The sequence below is a fragment of the Tinamus guttatus genome, unplaced genomic scaffold (genome assembly GCF_059628265.1).
Source record: "Tinamus guttatus ecotype Peru unplaced genomic scaffold, ASM5962826v1 Tinamus_guttatus_pri_ptg000171l, whole genome shotgun sequence".
In the NCBI taxonomy this organism is placed as follows: Eukaryota; Metazoa; Chordata; class Aves; order Tinamiformes; family Tinamidae; genus Tinamus; species Tinamus guttatus.
Genome location: NW_028288705.1, coordinates 378,580 through 394,278, shown reverse-complemented (window position 1 = coordinate 394,278; position 15,699 = coordinate 378,580). Strand labels below are relative to the sequence as shown.

Below are 15,699 nucleotides of genomic sequence, written 5' to 3'. Positions count from 1 at the left end.
TCGCTCGGGAATGGGGGATCGTCTCGTGCTCCCTGCTGCACCTGCCCTCAACGAACGGAGCCAAGGGTGCGAGTAAGCGGCGGTGGCGTCTCCGCCCGCCGGGCCAGGTCGCACCGCGTCGGCGTCGCCCTTCCGAGCGGAGCGATTCGTTCAGGAACGCGCACGGAAAGGGCGGCAGCACCTCCCCGTCTCTGCGTAGCTCTGCTAGGCGGCTGGCAACGCTTTACTAATATAATGGTTTCTTTCCTGCAAAGGGCTGTGACAGTGTGAACTTCGTGGGTGCTTTAGCGTGATTTAGAATGTGCGTACCTGTAAAGTGAGACTTAAATACGTAAACGGACGTAAAGAGGCGCAGTAGCAAACAGTACAGAGTACCTTGTCTCGCCACAGAAGCTCTGACTGCTATCAGTGTACTTTTCAAACAAAAAATAAATAAAGAAGAGACGCAAAACCTCCTCCCGAGCCCTCCTGCGCCGGCCACGCGGGCATCGGGCCTCCCCCCTCACCCGCCGGAAGTGACGTTCGGCCGTGGCACGGCGCTGACTGACGTGTGCCCGGCCCAATGGCGCCGCGGCCGCAGCCAATGAGCGGAGAGGAGGCGGGCGGGAGGTGCGGGCGAGGCGCCGCTGCCGCGCGCCGGCCCTTTCCGCTGCTGGGCGCCGCCGAGGAGGCCGCACCATGAAGGCGTCGGGCACCGTGAGTGCGGGCCGGGCCGCACCGGGCCGGAACGCGCCGGGCGGCCACCGGCGCTGCGGGGGAGCGCGGCCGGGAGGCCCTTGCGGCGCTCGAGCGGGGCCGCGGCGCGCGGGGGCCGCGGGAGGCGGAGGGGGAGGCGGCGGCGGCGGCCAACATGGCGGCGGCGCGTGGGGCGGCGCGGTGATGGCGGCGCGGGCCGCTCACGGCGGCGCCTCTCGGCCCGCAGCTGCGCGAGTACAAGGTGGTCGGGCGCTGCCTGCCCACGCCCAAGTGCCGCACGCCGCCGCTCTACCGCATGCGCATCTTCGCGCCCAACCACGTCGTGGCCAAGTCCCGCTTCTGGTACTTCGTGTCGCAGCTGAAGAAGATGAAGAAGTCGTCCGGGGAGATCGTGTACTGCGGGCAGGTGCGCCGAAAGGGCCTGGGGGCCTTGGGGGGCTTCCTTGTCTGTTTTGCATTTGTGTAAAGTACTGTAGAAGGTGACTTTTCTTCACTTTCCGCTGTTGTAGAGCCGGACAGCTTCCCACTCCCTGTTTGCATATGTCAAATAAAACTTAAAAAAAATCTTTCATCCGCAACACTACAGAAATGTGATGAAAATCTCTCATTATGGTTGATAAGTGATGTCTAGTACTCATGCTTTCTTCATTGTGGCATATAGATCTTAAGAACTATCTGGACCATGTTCATAATTCTTGGAAAATAGATACTTGCATGCTTATACTTTACCATTTAGTGCTAGAAGTACACTCTTCCATATTTTCTGAAAGTGTTTAAGAGTTGAAATCTAAATATGTTTTCATTTCCACATTGAATTATCAGAGAATTTACCATAGCTGTAATCACCCAGGAAGAATGTTGTTTTGGCAAGTAATTGTCCTGGACACTTAAATTATCTATATTGCTTTCATTAGAGCTGTAACATTTATTCTTAGGCTTATAAAATGCTGATGGTATATACCAATTCTTAACTATTTTTGTGCCCTTGTGTAATTCCAGGTGTATGAGAAGTCCCCTCTGAGGGTAAAAAATTTTGGCATTTGGCTACGCTATGATTCTCGTAGCGGAACTCACAACATGTACAGAGAGTACAGGGATTTGACCACTGCTGGGGCTGTCACTCAGTGCTGTAAGTACTTGTAACCGTTTGAAATAAAATGGTATGACTGCTATATAGTCAAAAGTTTAAATCTTAAATTGAATGTAGAGTTTAAGTAGCTTGATACACGATAAGATGGCTTAAACATGAGAAAAATAAGGTGGGAAGCTGCTGGAGAGGCCATGCATGTGTGTGTGTAGTGTACGTGATGTTTTGTTGATTGCTATTCTTTGGACAGCTTCTCTAGCTGAAAATATTTTCAGTTGATCTTGGTGTGACTTTTTGTAGTTCTAACAATTGATTTTATTGTATAGGTAAGTTTCATGATTTCTAGATGCTATCTATCTATATATACACTTTTATACTATATTTACTGTTAAAAACAATTGAAAATATTTTTCAAGGTCTTGGAAAGAATGTAGCTGATTCTATGTGGGACATATTAGAATGTGTCCTCTGGGGAGCTAAGTTAGGAAAATTGATTTCCAAAATTTTTCTATAATTTACCCTGCTGAAAGACCTCATGGTCTTGTTCCAAGAAAATCACACATCCTAATGTCAGTCTTGTTATATAAAGGAGTTGAGAGAGAAACCATTTGTGTAGTTGATACTGTTGACATGTGAATTCTGTATTCAAAATGTGCAGAGTGCACACAAAAACCCAAAGAATGTTGTTCCTAGTAATGATGTTCTTGTCATGTGTGCAAATATTAAATATATCTTGTCGCCTTTCAGCTGCTGAAGTGCTGCTGAAAGTGAAACTTAAGGTCTTACATGTAACTATAATGCATTTCTGTTAATAGACATACTGAAGGAATGCTTAAGAGGTCTGAGAACTTCATTTGTTGTTACATAATGGCTTCAATATCTTTATGCTGTAGACTATTTTTGATGGGTATTTTGCATCTTCTAAGCAGAATATTTAGATAGCTGTGACTAATATGTGAGATGGTTATTAACGTGATGATTTTTAAGACAGCGAAATATTTGGATTGCCATGTGGGTAAATTTTGATGTAGCCCATGTGGGGTTATCTTTCTTCTATTTTGCAAGGCTAATCATATGGGCTAAATGTAAGTTAGTATTTGTTTCATGTGTAAGTTGGAGTCTTTTCAGGAAATAAACAAAAAGCTAGAAGCTGCAGCTTGCTTACATCCTTTTCTTGGAAGTGAATATTTATTGCAGTTCAGTTCATATTTTTTTTCTGTAATGATATTTCAGTTTTGAGATCAAGCAAGAATAAGATGCTTGGTTATGAGTTCCAGGAAAAAGTTCTTATTGTGTATTGTTTTTCTGGTTAGTGCTTCTGCTACTACTATTTCAGAAAAGCTGCCTGGAGAAAAAAAAAAGGGGGGGGGGGGAAGTAGGGGACAGCATTACAAACAGCATTACAAACACCAAGAAGGTGTTAAGATTTAAAACTGAAAATGTCTTAAGTTATTCTAGGGTTTATTTTTACTGAGTTCTCCTGTTACAGACCGTGATATGGGAGCCCGTCATCGTGCCCGTGCTCACTCTATTCAGATCATGAAAGTTGAGGAGATTGCTGCCAGCAAGTGCCGCAGACCAGCAGTCAAGCAGTTCCATGTAAGTGAAGGAGAATGGCAGTAGCTGGTAGATCTCAGCCCTACAGTGTGGAAGGGGAGCCCTGTTGCTTGGTCCATATTTGCTTTGCTGACCAAAGTAGGAGAGGAATCAAAATTGCTTGTATAGTTTCAATAAATTCTATATCGCGATCAAGATTTTGAGTAGTAAAGTACTTGAGAGAAAGCAAAAGTGAAAAGGCATGCCTTCAGTTACACCACGGTTGCTTTTCACAGGTATTTCTTTCAGTAATAATAATTACACAATCAATGCATCTGTTTTTAGTTACTGTAAAGTTTATCTAATAAACTAATAATGTGATGTGTTACTTCTACAGAAGTTAACTGTTGAATACAGCTTACCCATTTACTGCAAATTATTTTCTGTTACTCATCTGTGCATCAGTTAATGGAGAAACTTTTTCTTTCTTACAGGATTCTAAAATCAAGTTCCCTCTGCCACACAGAGTTCTGCGTCGTCAGCACAAACCACGTTTCACTACCAAGAGACCAAATACGTTCTTCTAAGTACAAAAACGTGCTGTCAACTCTGTGCTGTAATAAAGGTCTTATTTGAACCTTTGACTCTCAGTTTTCTTTTGGGATTGTGCTACTGGTGCCAAAGAAATCCCCTCTTCCTTCTCCCCCAGGTTACATGCTGAGGTTTACTTAAATACATATACAAAGACAGATGCTTCCTGCTACATAAGTGAGAAGAGGCACAGCAGACTGTCAGTCCAGCTGGTCTGGTAAAAGTTTGGCAGATGAACCCAGTATTTAGGCTGCTGTGCTTACAGTATGCTGCAGATGCTGCAGTCTGAAAGCTGTTACATGATGTGGTTAAGCTGTTTCAGGTGAAAAGGCAGTTTGTGCTGATTGTTCCCTACAGCTTCATTGTGCCTTGAATTCATGTTGGTCTGTTGTTCCCTTTAAGTATTTAGCTTTAGAAAAGATAGAGTTTTGAATTGTTAATAAAATTTGGAAGGCTTCATAACATATTAAAAACAAGAAAATAGCATGTTTTGTCATACTTGAACAAATGACACACTTGTCCAGCACTTCATGTGATTTCTGATTCAACAGAAGTATCTCCTAATTGATTAGTTCTTTTCTAGGTGGTACATTATGCAACAAGGCTATATAGTCCTACAGAATTGTAGTTGATCAAGTTGATTAGAATGAGTTGCCTCAATATAGGGGAGGATCTCCTAAGGCAGACATGATAAAATGGGAGCTATTACACACAACATGTGGCTGCATACAGTACCAAAATGTGTCTGTCTGTCTCACAAACACAAAACTTAGGCTTGATGATTAAGGTGCTGGTAGGCAGGCAGTTTTATTAGCAGCTGGGTCTTTCCTGGAGTTGCTGAAGTGATACTGTGTATTGGCAACAGTTCAAAAGCAGATGGCAGTGGAAAGCAAGGAAAATAATGGCCAGAGAGGAAATTGGACACAGTGCAATTTTGGTGTTCCTGAGATGTTGCAGCTCAACACCAGGGAAGTGAAGTGCAAGTAAGAGGGGGCTGATCTATACAAGCTGAAGCCACTGGTGCTGCTGCAACCCCCTTCCTTCCCTGGCCTCGTATTTCTGCTCAGTTTTGCCCTGCACTCTTCACTCATGGCAAATGAACTCAGGGACTAGGCCTGTCTGAATGAAAGGGGATTCATTTGAACAATTTATCATGTCTGAAATGGCTCACCAGCAGACTGCAAAAGTTTAAGGCATAAGAAACTGCACAGTATTTAGACAAGCTGAAGTATGCACTAGGATCTAAGGGAAATCAAGTCCAACAAGATTAACTTGGAGTAAGGTTATGCACAAGCTCTTATATTTGGGGTATATTACATGGAGCTTGGGCAAAAGCACTTTAGCGTGAAAATTGTTTTGGAAAAAAAATGTACAAAGTTTTTAAGAGTGGACAGCTCCTAAAAGGAACCAGTGCTAGCACTGCCAGCCTAAAAATTAAAACATTATGAACTTGGCCAAAGCACAAATAAATGAATATACAACTGAAGCTTTGATTCTTCACATTTGCATTCTGGCCTTTGAGCCCTTAGGACTCCAGGTATCAAGATTTTCTTGAGAAAGGTAACTGTGAGGGTACTCGCTCCTAAAACTCTTAAAAAACTCAAGAATTCTTAACATAGCAAACAGAATCATTGAAAAATGGCGCAAATCCTCAAATGTAAGCTGGTCTTCCATCTGAACTTGGACAAGTATGCATGATTTTATCCAGTTTAACAAAATGCCCTTGTAGCTGTGATTAATTCAATCTCTATTACTCAGCAGCAGGCAGCGCTCCCCACAGTCTCAAATGCCTGAGATTCACAACATCAATTCAGAATTCAGTCATTTCTAACTCAAGTATAGTTATAATGTATAACCACAAAAAATAAGCTACAAATCCTCTATTTAGGAAGAAAAAAATAGTCATGGAATGTAATTACCATTTTTAAGAATTCTAATGGCATGTGGGATCCTGAGATCTTATTTCCCATATGTTATCTCTTTATTTAGGTCTGTGTCTCTCAGTATAACAGAGAATTGTGTGTATATATATATATATACCTATGGAAATGACACCCTAATGTGTAATGTTCCACATCAAGTCATTATTACTGTTTTTTTCCTTAAAAAAACAAAAACACCAACGCGCAAGAGAAAGGCAGGCAGAGGCGGATGAACACGGATCCAGGCCTGTCATCCCTCCAGTTTCACAGACTGCAGGGCCACATAACCCGCCCGCCCTCCTCCACGGCACCGGAAGCGGCGCCGCTAACGGTCCTTAACGTCCGCGCCGCTCCCGCCCAACGGCCGCTCACGTGACCCGCGCGCGCAGCCGCACGCGGGGGTGGGGGAACGCCCCGCCCCGCGCCTCACGTGGTACCGAGACCCGCCCCCGCCGCGCAGCTCCGCTGTCACGTGACGCGCGCGCGGCGCGAGCCCCCTCCCTCACGTGGCGGCGGCGCCGCGCCCGGAAGCGGCGGCAGGAGGCGGAGGCCGAGGAGGGGGCGGCGCGGCCGGGGCCGCCGCCGGGCGGGATGGGGGAGTCGATCCCGCTGGGCGCGCCGGTGCCGGTGGAGCAGGCCGTGCTGGAGACCTTCTTCTCCCACCTGGGCATCTTCTCGTACGACAAGGCCAAGGACAACGTGGAGAAGGAGCGCGAGGCCAACAAGAGCGCGGGCGCCAGCTGGCTCGCGCTGCTGGCAGCGCTGGCGCACCTGGCCGCCGCCGAGAAGGCCTACCACAGCATGACCTTCCTGGGACAGAAGCTAGGTAACGACCCCCCCAACGGCCGCGCCAACGGTCTTCCCAACCGGCCTCCAACGGCCGCCCCTCGCGACCCCTCCCCCGCGCTGAGCGCCAACGGCCGCTTTACCGGCCCCCATCCCCCGCCTTGCAGGTAGAGACTGCAGGATCTCTGTAAACCCCGGGTGTTCCCCGCTCTCTTAGTCTGCGAATGGAAAATACCCACCTGGCGCAGCACGAGTCGTTGTTGCCCTCTGGGCAACTTTTTTTTTTTTTTTCTTTTGAACTGTGGGAATGGCATGGGAAGTGAATCGGGGGCCGTAAGTCTGATATGTGCTGCAGTAAAGCATCAGGAGAGTTGTGCTTTGGTGGTTGTGTTTAAGCAAAGTTGACCTTTATAATAAGGCTTGACTGGAGAGAAAAATCTGCCTGTAAAGCTGAGTTTAAAAAGTAAATTTGCTGCTAAGTTTAAAAAGTAATTTTGCTACCTGAAGAAAGGACAAAAATAACAATATTAGGGACAGTGTTTTATTTGCTTATGTATTTCTTCAATAACATTAATGGATTTTTTTTCATGACCAAGGAGCCACTTGTGACTTGGAAAAGTAGCTATTTCTCTCTGAAAGCCAATTCTCTGCTTTTCTGCCTGAAATTTCTAATGTCTAATGGATGTGAAAACTATTGTCCACCTTTACAGCATTTCTCAGCAGTTTCAAAGCAGAGCTTAAATCTGAATACCTTTAAAAGTTCTTCAGATTCAGTCCTGGTGCTGTTACATAATTAGCACGTGTCAGGCTGCTTCCTGAATATTCATGAATTAATTTGACTAATAAAACTGTACATAAATGGAGATTATTAAGTAAAGCTGGTGTTTTGTATATTCCTTTGCTAGGACAAATGTAAATATCTTATGCTTTGACCCTCTACATATTTTTTTGACACTTTCACACTGTAAGGCAGGTAGAGAGGATCATTGACTTCCGTTTTTCTCAGTTATTTGGCAGTTTTAATTGTGGAGATTACTTGTAATTTTCTTAGTTGTGGAGCGATTTGTGCTGTGGTCTTGCTGACATAGACTGTTATTGTTTTGCCTGTGAGTTTTGATTGCATAGGGACTGGAAACGTTCAATTCATAAACACAAATGTAGTCCTATGGTTCTCATTTAAAGGTTGCTTTCCAAATTTGTCTTCCATGTATGAAGAGGTATCGAGAGAAATCTCTTCAAAAGGTTTAGAGTTATTAATAGCAGTGGAGGCTATTAAAATTTCACGGTGACTTGATTCTCTGTCTTCACAGATGACAATATTTCTTGGTCATGTATTTTACTAGCAAAGTTAACTGAACTCTGGGTTTCAGAAAGGTTATACTGTAAATAAGGCAGATATGAAGGAGTTTGAGAAACTTTGCAGCAGCCCTTGTGTAAAACGTGAATTAGGACAAGTATGAATTAAGTTAATAACTGAATTGCACATAGAATATATTCAGAAGCATGTTATGTTATTTGCAAATCAATATACTGAAAGTTACTTCTTGACTGAAAAAAATGCTGCAATCAAACAACACTTAGAACCCCTAGCTAAGAACAATAGAGTAATACAGAGTTTTCCGGTCTTGCTGTCTATCTTTGCTGCCCTTCGGTTTTGGTCATACGTCCGTGTTTATCTGAACAGGTGGTCAGTCGTTCTTCAGCCGAAAGGACTCCATCCGAACCATCTACACGTCTCTGCATAACGAGCTGAAGAAGGTGGTGGCGACGGGGCGCAATGCGCTAGGAGGAACAGCTCCTCACTTGGAAGAGCTGCTTTCTCACCTGTCTGAACAGCTCTGTTTTTTTGTTCAGGCTCGGATGGAAATTGCTGACTTCTATGAAAAAATGTACACGCTCAGCACTCAAAAGTTCATTAACTCTGAGGAACTCGTAAACATTTTGGAGTCCATCTTAAAGAAATACAGCTCAAGGTCAGTGCTTATTTGTTGGCAGTAAGCACACAGGTATGTGATGACCTGCAATAAATAAGGTTGAGGTCAAAGCAAGGCCAGCGATTTTGTCATCCCGTGTTTAACAGCACAGCCCATCGTCTCAGTTTATGTGTGCTGGTGGGCAGCATCAAATACTGTAGGTCTCAAAATACAACGTTTCTGCTAAAGAAGAGAGACTCTTTCTACTCGACATGATCTAGGAGCTACCTTCCCCATTCCTTAATTTATGTCTAGTATATGAATATTCAGCAAAGAAGGAAGGATCATTTTCCTCGTAAAAGATGAAAGAATTCTTGCACAGGAGGGGAAGCAAGACCTGAATTCATGTAGACTTCAGTAAAAATGAGTGTAGACATACATGACCATTTTAGATCCAACTTCTTTATTATAAAAGCTACGTAATAATATAAGCCTATCTTCAGGTAAGCATCAAACTCATTTCACCTTTTTCTTGGTTGTTGTTATCCACTCTTAGAATGGCTTTATGGGGCATGCAGAAATAAATTGGGAGTTATTGTAGTGTCCAGAATGAGCGTGTCTGAGTCTGTTTTATCTCTTTATGATTTCTTGAAGTTCAGGTCTAATAGAAACATGCTAGGATTCCTGTAATGTAACTAAGTGATTTGGGGATAGGGATGTTTTACTTACAAAACATGGGAGTCTGGAAGTGATGGTCGTTTAAACAAGAAAATGGTTTTGAAATAAATTTTCGGGACTCTTCAACAAATAAAATTCCAGCTTCTTATTTTGAAAGCAAAATGAGGTAACTTTTGTAGGAAGATAACATTCAAATGCATTTTTTTCCTCTGCCTCTCCATCTTTTATTAGCAAAATAGTGGTAAGGAAGGCATTTGTAATGAATGTTCTGAGGCTTTCTTTTTCATGAATATTAAGCTAGATTTTTAAAGTGCACACAGGAAAAAATCAGATTATTCAGTGCTTCTTTCTGACATGCCAGATCTTAAGCACTGCAGCTGACTTGCTTATTTTTAGAAACAGCTTAGGCAGAGTGCTACATAATTGTGCTATTATAAAGTCAAAATAAGTTTAAATATCAGGCTAGTGATTTTTTGGCAATTCTTGATCTGTGAACCCTGGCAATGTCAGGGCTCTTTGTCCAATGCAGAGTGAAACATGATTTTTTCCTTATTATGATAAACACTTATTAAAGAATAAAGGGAGGAAAATTTGTTTCAAAATTGATTTACATTGTGCAATTTCTGACATATGTTCTGCACAAGCCATGAATCAACAGCAATGTTAAGTCTGAAAAACCAAATTGATACTTTAACAAAGTGACTGGAGACTTATATTTGAAATGCTATATTGTGCTATGTGGAAAATGTCAATGTCACTGTCTGTTCCTCTAAAGCACCATTAGAATCTCATGTGCGCACGCGTGCACACACACACACACACACACACACACACACACACAAAAGTTGGTGTCTCCCAGGGAAAAATAGTGGTAGTCTTGCTTTGGGTTAATGACAATCTCTGAGATGGAGATATTTTAAGATGCTCTTAAATCTAATTCAGTAAGTGCTGTGTGCCCTACCCCGGTAATGTACAGAATGTTTTAAAAGAAGTGGGGATAATTGTGTCTTTTTTTATTACAACTATTTCTTGCAGTTATGTCAAAATGTACTGGCTGAAGATACTTCATTATTTTAGTTTCTGGACCATTTCAAGTGAAAGGCCAAATAAGCTCACCCTTAGCCTGGCTGTTCTTGGCAGTATGGTCCTCACTGGTAACTTAGATATGTACCATTAAATCAGTCAACAGCTTTAAGGCCAGATAAGAGATCTGCTCTCTAGAGAGGTTCTGGCCATGATTTATTCCTTTACGTATGAAGATAACTGTTCAGATCATTCAGAGCAAATATCTGATTACTGGTAAAGGAATGGAAGAGCTATTTGTCTGTCAGTGATCAAATCATACTGCCTTTGTCTGAAAAATCAGAACTTTTGGACAGTGAAAAGCTGCTTTGTTACTATTTATTGCCCAGTACCAGCTGTTTACAAGTCAGAGTTGTTTCCTCTCCCTACGTCTATAAGATGTAACTGGGGAAGCAACTGAATTTTTGAATCATTGGTTTGAATTGTTTTCATTAAATGAAGAAAATAATCCTGCTGCTAATGCAGATGCTGTTTTGAAGCTTTTTTTAAAGTGAGAAAGTAACTAGTAAGTTTTGTGTGTGTACGTGGTAAGCACTCTTATCTTGTCAGCATTTTGTAGAATTCCGAATTACAGAAGAATGGAAAAAGCTGTAAGACAAAGAGACTTCTGTAAAGTCTGCAAAGCAACTCAAGCATCTCTGCTTTGGAAAATGATTAGGGGCAAAAATCAATTTTTCCAATGTGTTCTCAGTGGCTTACTGAAGTATTGTAAAAACCTGTCTGTCTTGGGTGATACTGAGCTTAGTCAAATGCCTCTGTGCTGTGAAAGTTAATTACAATAGATATCCACGGTACATAACCTGCTAGTTTATTCTGCAACCATATCCAGCTTCTCAGCTGTGACTGGGATGTGCATTTCTGGATTAAAACAGTTTAGCAAATCCTGCTGTGCAATGAAACATGAAGATAACTGAGCCATGAAGCAAAGTGGGAAGCTGTGCGTCATGGTGTTGATGCAGGAGAGTTGGCAACGCTGCATTAGTATTAATTTTTTAGTTGCTTTTAAGATTGAAGAGTAACCTTAGCTCAGTGTGACTGCAAGTGTGTGAAGACTTGCACCGCACTAAGTGGATGCTTCCTATCTGGAACAAACTGTGTTGCACAGGGCTTTTCTCCCCTCCTCTCATACATGGCAACAAATGTTTTTTCTGTTAGGTAGCAAAAGCACTACCAGTATGTAATATGTAATATTGAGTATTAGCAGAATATTAGTTTTAATTAACACCTTTGTTGTTGTTCAGAGATTCAAACATGTTCTGGCCTTCTCAGCCTGCCAAAGTAGCCCCTAGTCTTTGGATGCTGTGCTGTAGAAGGAAGGCTTGGTCCTTCCTGACAGAGCGTGGTGTGCAGAAGGGGACAGCTCCCCTAACCTCGGTGGCTTATAGAACACAGTTCATCAACTGATAGGTCATATTCATTATTCTGTTTTCTTTCAAATAAATGCAGATGTGAATCTTGAGCAAATCCTTTCAAGACATTTTGTGGCTGTCAGGAGGAAAAAAAAAAGATTAAAAATAGTAATTTAATTCAGATGGCTTTCACGGGCCAAGAAATAATGATTTGTGAAGAGTTTGATGAAAGTCAAGGACAAAATAGTGAAAGGGAGAAAAAGTATTTTGGAGTGTGACAAAATTAAGTGCTTTAGTTGTGAACCAAATATTTCCCGAACTGATCGTGTATATTACGTTGTGGGAGGTGACAGAGTAGTTTTCACTCTGTCCAAGGATGAGCTGTTAAAACTTGGGGTTCTTGAGTGTGAGCTGTGTGTTTTTTAAGGTAATATCTAGACCCAGAGTAGAACCTCCTCTGAAGGGAGAGCCTTTCTTGAGGAGAAGCGTCATCACATCCCATCTCTGAGCCATTGGTTTTTCTTCACTGGGAATTACTTTAAGATTCCCAAATGCCTATTATGGGAATACTTTCCGTGCATGTCAGCAAAGCGTTTGAACAGCCCCTTCTGTGGGGTGTGGGAGGCAGGCTGGGGAGCTCCATGGCAGCCCGTGTGGGGCATGATATTCTTGCCATAAACACTGGGACTTTGAATAGGAAAATGGCATTTACACTGTTTTTTTTTTTTTTGTTACATCCTTGTATGTAATAAGAAGCGACGAGGAAGATCCTTTCTTGGAAGGGAACAAACTTTACATTCTGAATTCTGTACACAAGACAATATCTAATCTTGAAAGGGTAGCCTGTAAGATAGGAGCATCTACTGATGCCATCAGGAAGTTCAAAATACGATTTTTGTTACTTGGTAAGGCATACTTGGTAAGGATTTTCATATAGGCTACAAACGCAAAGATGTGCAACTGTGGCTTTTAGTTTCGTGGGGTTTTGTTGTTGTTGTTAGTTTTTTTTTTTTTTTTTTTAAGCTTGTTTGTTTGTTTTCCATCAGGGTAATACTGAAATAGGAGTTTTCTAAGTGAAGAGAACTGATCTGTAAAATTCCATTTCATCAAGGTCTGTTTTATGCTTGTGTAGTGGCACTCCAACCTTGTGGAGGAGATGTATTTTTCTTCTTTTTAGCACCTGTCAAACAAATGACTGGTTGATCTTGTCATGAATTCTTAGTGAGAGGAAAATTGCTTGGTACAGCATTTTCATTGTTGTATGATGAAATCCTGCTCGATGTTTTTTCCCTTAAGTGCTTTTAGTAAACAGAGCTTAAAGTTTTGAGAGCTGGTTCATTGGTAAATATAGTTAGAGTGGTTCTCTTGATTTATTTTCTATCATCATTTCATTCATTGCAAATGAAAAAGGGTAAGGTGGGGAGAGGAAGGCTCAGCTTGGCTTCCTCATTGCTTTTCTGCGTAGCCAGTGAACTGATAATACTAGATAATTTCCTTGGTTTGACTTTATGTCTTACTACTATTCCAGAACTATCAAGACATATTTTATCATGAGAAGGGACGTAAAACTGAAACAAAACCATCCAAATCTGAAGATAAACAGTGCTTTATTATTCCATGAATCTTAATAATCAGTGAATGATTTTTGACTGATTAAATATGACTGCCTTGCTTTGATTTCAAAGTGAGTGACGGGTGTTTTTGTCAAACATGAGGAATGTTAATATTTATGGCAAAACCATGTTAAAATAAATTGTCTTTAAACTGACAAGATTATTATTAGGTTTATACTCTAGTCTGCTTTTGTTTTTTGGCTGTAAATTGATGTCCTACCTGATTATTTCACCAGTGTGTACAACTGTCCTCATGTTATGAATAATGTTGTGTTTTTCAGGTTTCATCATCCAATCCTCAGTCCTCTTGAAAGCAGTTTCCAGCTGGAGGTGGATGTGCTTGCGCACCTCTTAAAGGCTCAGGCTCAGATCTCAGAGTGGAAGTTCCTTCCATCCCTGGTCAACTTGCACAGTGCTCACACAAAGCTACAGACTTGGGGCCAAATCTTTGAGAAGCAGCGAGAGACCAAGAAGCACCTGTTTGGAGGGCAGTCTCAGAAGGCTGTGCAGCCTCCGCACCTCTTCCTCTGGCTCATGAAACTCAAGAACATTCTCCTTGCAAAGTTCAGCTTCTACTTTCACGAGGCCCTCAGCCGACAAACAACAGCATCCGAAATGAAAACCTTGACTGCTAAAACCAATCCTGATTACTTTGGGAAAATTTCGAGTTTTATCCGGAAATACGACGCCGTCAACGTTTCCCTCATCTTCGACAATCGCGGCTCCGAGAGTTTTCAGGGCCACGGTTATCACCACCCCCATTCCTACCGGGAGGCCCCCAAAGGAGTGGATCAGTACCCTGCCGTGGTGTCTCTGCCCAGTGACAGGCCTGTCATGCACTGGCCCAACGTCATCATGATTATGACTGACAGAACCTCTGACCTCAACAGCCTGGAGAAGGTTGTTCATTTCTATGATGACAAAGTCCAAAGCACCTACTTTCTGACTCGTCCGGAACCTCATTTTACCATTGTAGTTATTTTTGAGTCTAAGAAGTCAGAGAGGGACTCTCATTTTATTTCTTTTCTCAATGAAATCTCACATTCCCTAAAGAACTCCAAAGCTTTTGCCAGCTTGAAGCCTGGATCCAAAGGGTAAAATACAGACTACTTGCAAGTTGTCAAGGCAGTGTGCTGGCCTTGGGGGAGCTGTAGTTCTCAAAGATTATATAATTCTCAGAGTCTAATTAAAAAGGAACTGTTATTTTTAATATGCTTTAAGTTCCTTTTTTGTTTTTTTTTTTTTTAAGCTAACAAGAAACTTGAAAAATTATTTTTGGGCACTGGTTGGTGGGACAACTTAGTTGTGGAGTGCTAAATAACCACAGTGGTTTTCAATTTACCATATGAATATTTTTCAGTCCAAAACTACTTTGCCCATATCAAAATGAAATATATGCACTTTATCATAATCTACTCATTGACTCTTTTACAGAGTTGATTGAAAATGTGATTAGGATGGAAGATTCTATCTTTCAGAAAACTATATTGCTTGAGGGGATTTATATGTGGGAACTATGTGCTGATACAAGGGAATATTAAAATATACAAACTTGTAAAAACACTTGAAAAATTAAAAACATGCATCACAGAAACCACTCTTAATTATAATTTAGTTTTCAAATGCTTTAAAATGATTATTGAGATCTCTGACACTTCCTATTAAACAAGTCTTTACTATGAGCAAGGTGTAAAGTATAAAGTTCTGCTGTTGCTCCAAAACATAAATTCATGCAGGTCAAGCAGACGCGTGGGTTGGAGACACAGCGGTCACAGGAGTGTTGTAGCACTGTGTCTGCTGCTGATCTTGGCTTCAGTTAAATTGAAGGAGGCAAACTGAGGTTGAGCAGGTGTCTTGGAAGGAACGGAACAGTGGAGAAAACAACAAAGCTCTTTCAAATTGTGCTTTTGTCTCTCTGCATTTTGCAAATCAGTAGGAAGCGTACTTTGTAGGTAAGGTATTCTGTAACTTGTGGTTATGGTAAACCCAAATTTGTTTTCAGATTTTTTTAACGTGTATTTTTTTTTTCCATGTTCAGTTTCTGAAAAAACTTTACAATCAAGCCAAATTACTTGCAGAATTTGGATTTAAATACTTATCTTGCCTATGCAATGTATTTACCTCATTCCAAAATTTCTGTCTCTCACTACTTGTAGATTCGGGTTTGGATAAAGTACAATTTCGGGTTACTTGGAAAGCCCTTTATTTATTATGGAAATAATTACTTGCAGTTCCAGCACAGAGCTCAGTTTGGCTGTGCTGTAGCCCCACACTTTGGTGCAGCATCAGCTGTGCCGCTCACAGGCCCTTTGTGGGGATTCAGGAGGGACTGACGTGGGTCCTACATGATGCGTAGCCTCTTTGTTGACACCCTCTAAGGTGTGACAACAACAGATTTATTTTAAAACTTAAATTTGTAAGTGGACAAATTGGAGTCCCTTCCAC

The 15,699-nt window shown here is 41.9% G+C and overlaps 2 protein-coding genes and 1 non-coding gene across 4 annotated transcripts; all 3 read left to right on the top strand.

The window, feature by feature from the left end:
• The first annotated feature begins 573 nt into the window (after positions 1 to 573).
• On the top strand, positions 574 to 3,961 carry RPL18A (ribosomal protein L18a). The gene is made up of 5 exons (XM_088522932.1): positions 574 to 696; positions 923 to 1,102; positions 1,696 to 1,825; positions 3,273 to 3,382; positions 3,814 to 3,961. The coding sequence occupies exons 1-5, from the start codon at positions 679 to 681 to the stop codon at positions 3,904 to 3,906; spliced, it is 531 nt and encodes a 176-aa protein (XP_088379058.1). The 5' UTR covers positions 574 to 678; the 3' UTR covers positions 3,907 to 3,961.
• On the top strand, positions 2,442 to 2,573 carry LOC148594982 (small nucleolar RNA SNORA68). Its single transcript, XR_015913279.1, has one exon. It is a non-coding gene; the product is annotated as a small nucleolar RNA SNORA68 (small nucleolar RNA).
• A 2,435-nt stretch (positions 3,962 to 6,396) lies between the features above and the next one.
• Positions 6,397 to 14,464, top strand: KICS2 (KICSTOR subunit 2). 2 transcript variants are annotated; one of them, XM_088522926.1, is made up of 4 exons: positions 6,397 to 6,658; positions 8,303 to 8,376; positions 8,455 to 8,591; positions 13,536 to 14,464. In XM_088522926.1, exons 1-4 carry the CDS (start codon positions 6,424 to 6,426, stop codon positions 14,350 to 14,352), a joined length of 1,263 nt encoding a protein of 420 aa, XP_088379052.1. In that variant the 5' UTR covers positions 6,397 to 6,423; the 3' UTR covers positions 14,353 to 14,464. The 2 variants fall into 2 exon arrangements, with proteins under 2 accessions (XP_088379052.1, XP_088379051.1); XM_088522925.1 differs by having other exon boundaries at positions 8,303 to 8,591.
• Positions 14,465 to 15,699: the final 1,235 nt, after the last annotated feature.

Excerpts from the sequence above, each read along its gene's own strand:
- RPL18A (XM_088522932.1), top strand. Across the intron at positions 1,103-1,695 it reads AGATCGTGTACTGCGGGCAG|GTGTATGAGAAGTCCCCTCT; the intron begins GTGCGCCGAAAG and ends GTGTAATTCCAG. Across the intron at positions 1,826-3,272 it reads TGGGGCTGTCACTCAGTGCT|ACCGTGATATGGGAGCCCGT; the intron begins GTAAGTACTTGT and ends CTCCTGTTACAG.
- KICS2 (XM_088522925.1), top strand. The coding sequence starts at position 6,424 with ATGGGGGAGTCGATCCCGCTGGGCGCGCCGGTGCCGGTGGAGCAGGCC. Across the intron at positions 6,659-8,302 it reads CTTCCTGGGACAGAAGCTAG|GTGGTCAGTCGTTCTTCAGC; the intron begins GTAACGACCCCC and ends TTATCTGAACAG. Across the intron at positions 8,592-13,535 it reads TTAAAGAAATACAGCTCAAG|GTTTCATCATCCAATCCTCA; the intron begins GTCAGTGCTTAT and ends TGTGTTTTTCAG.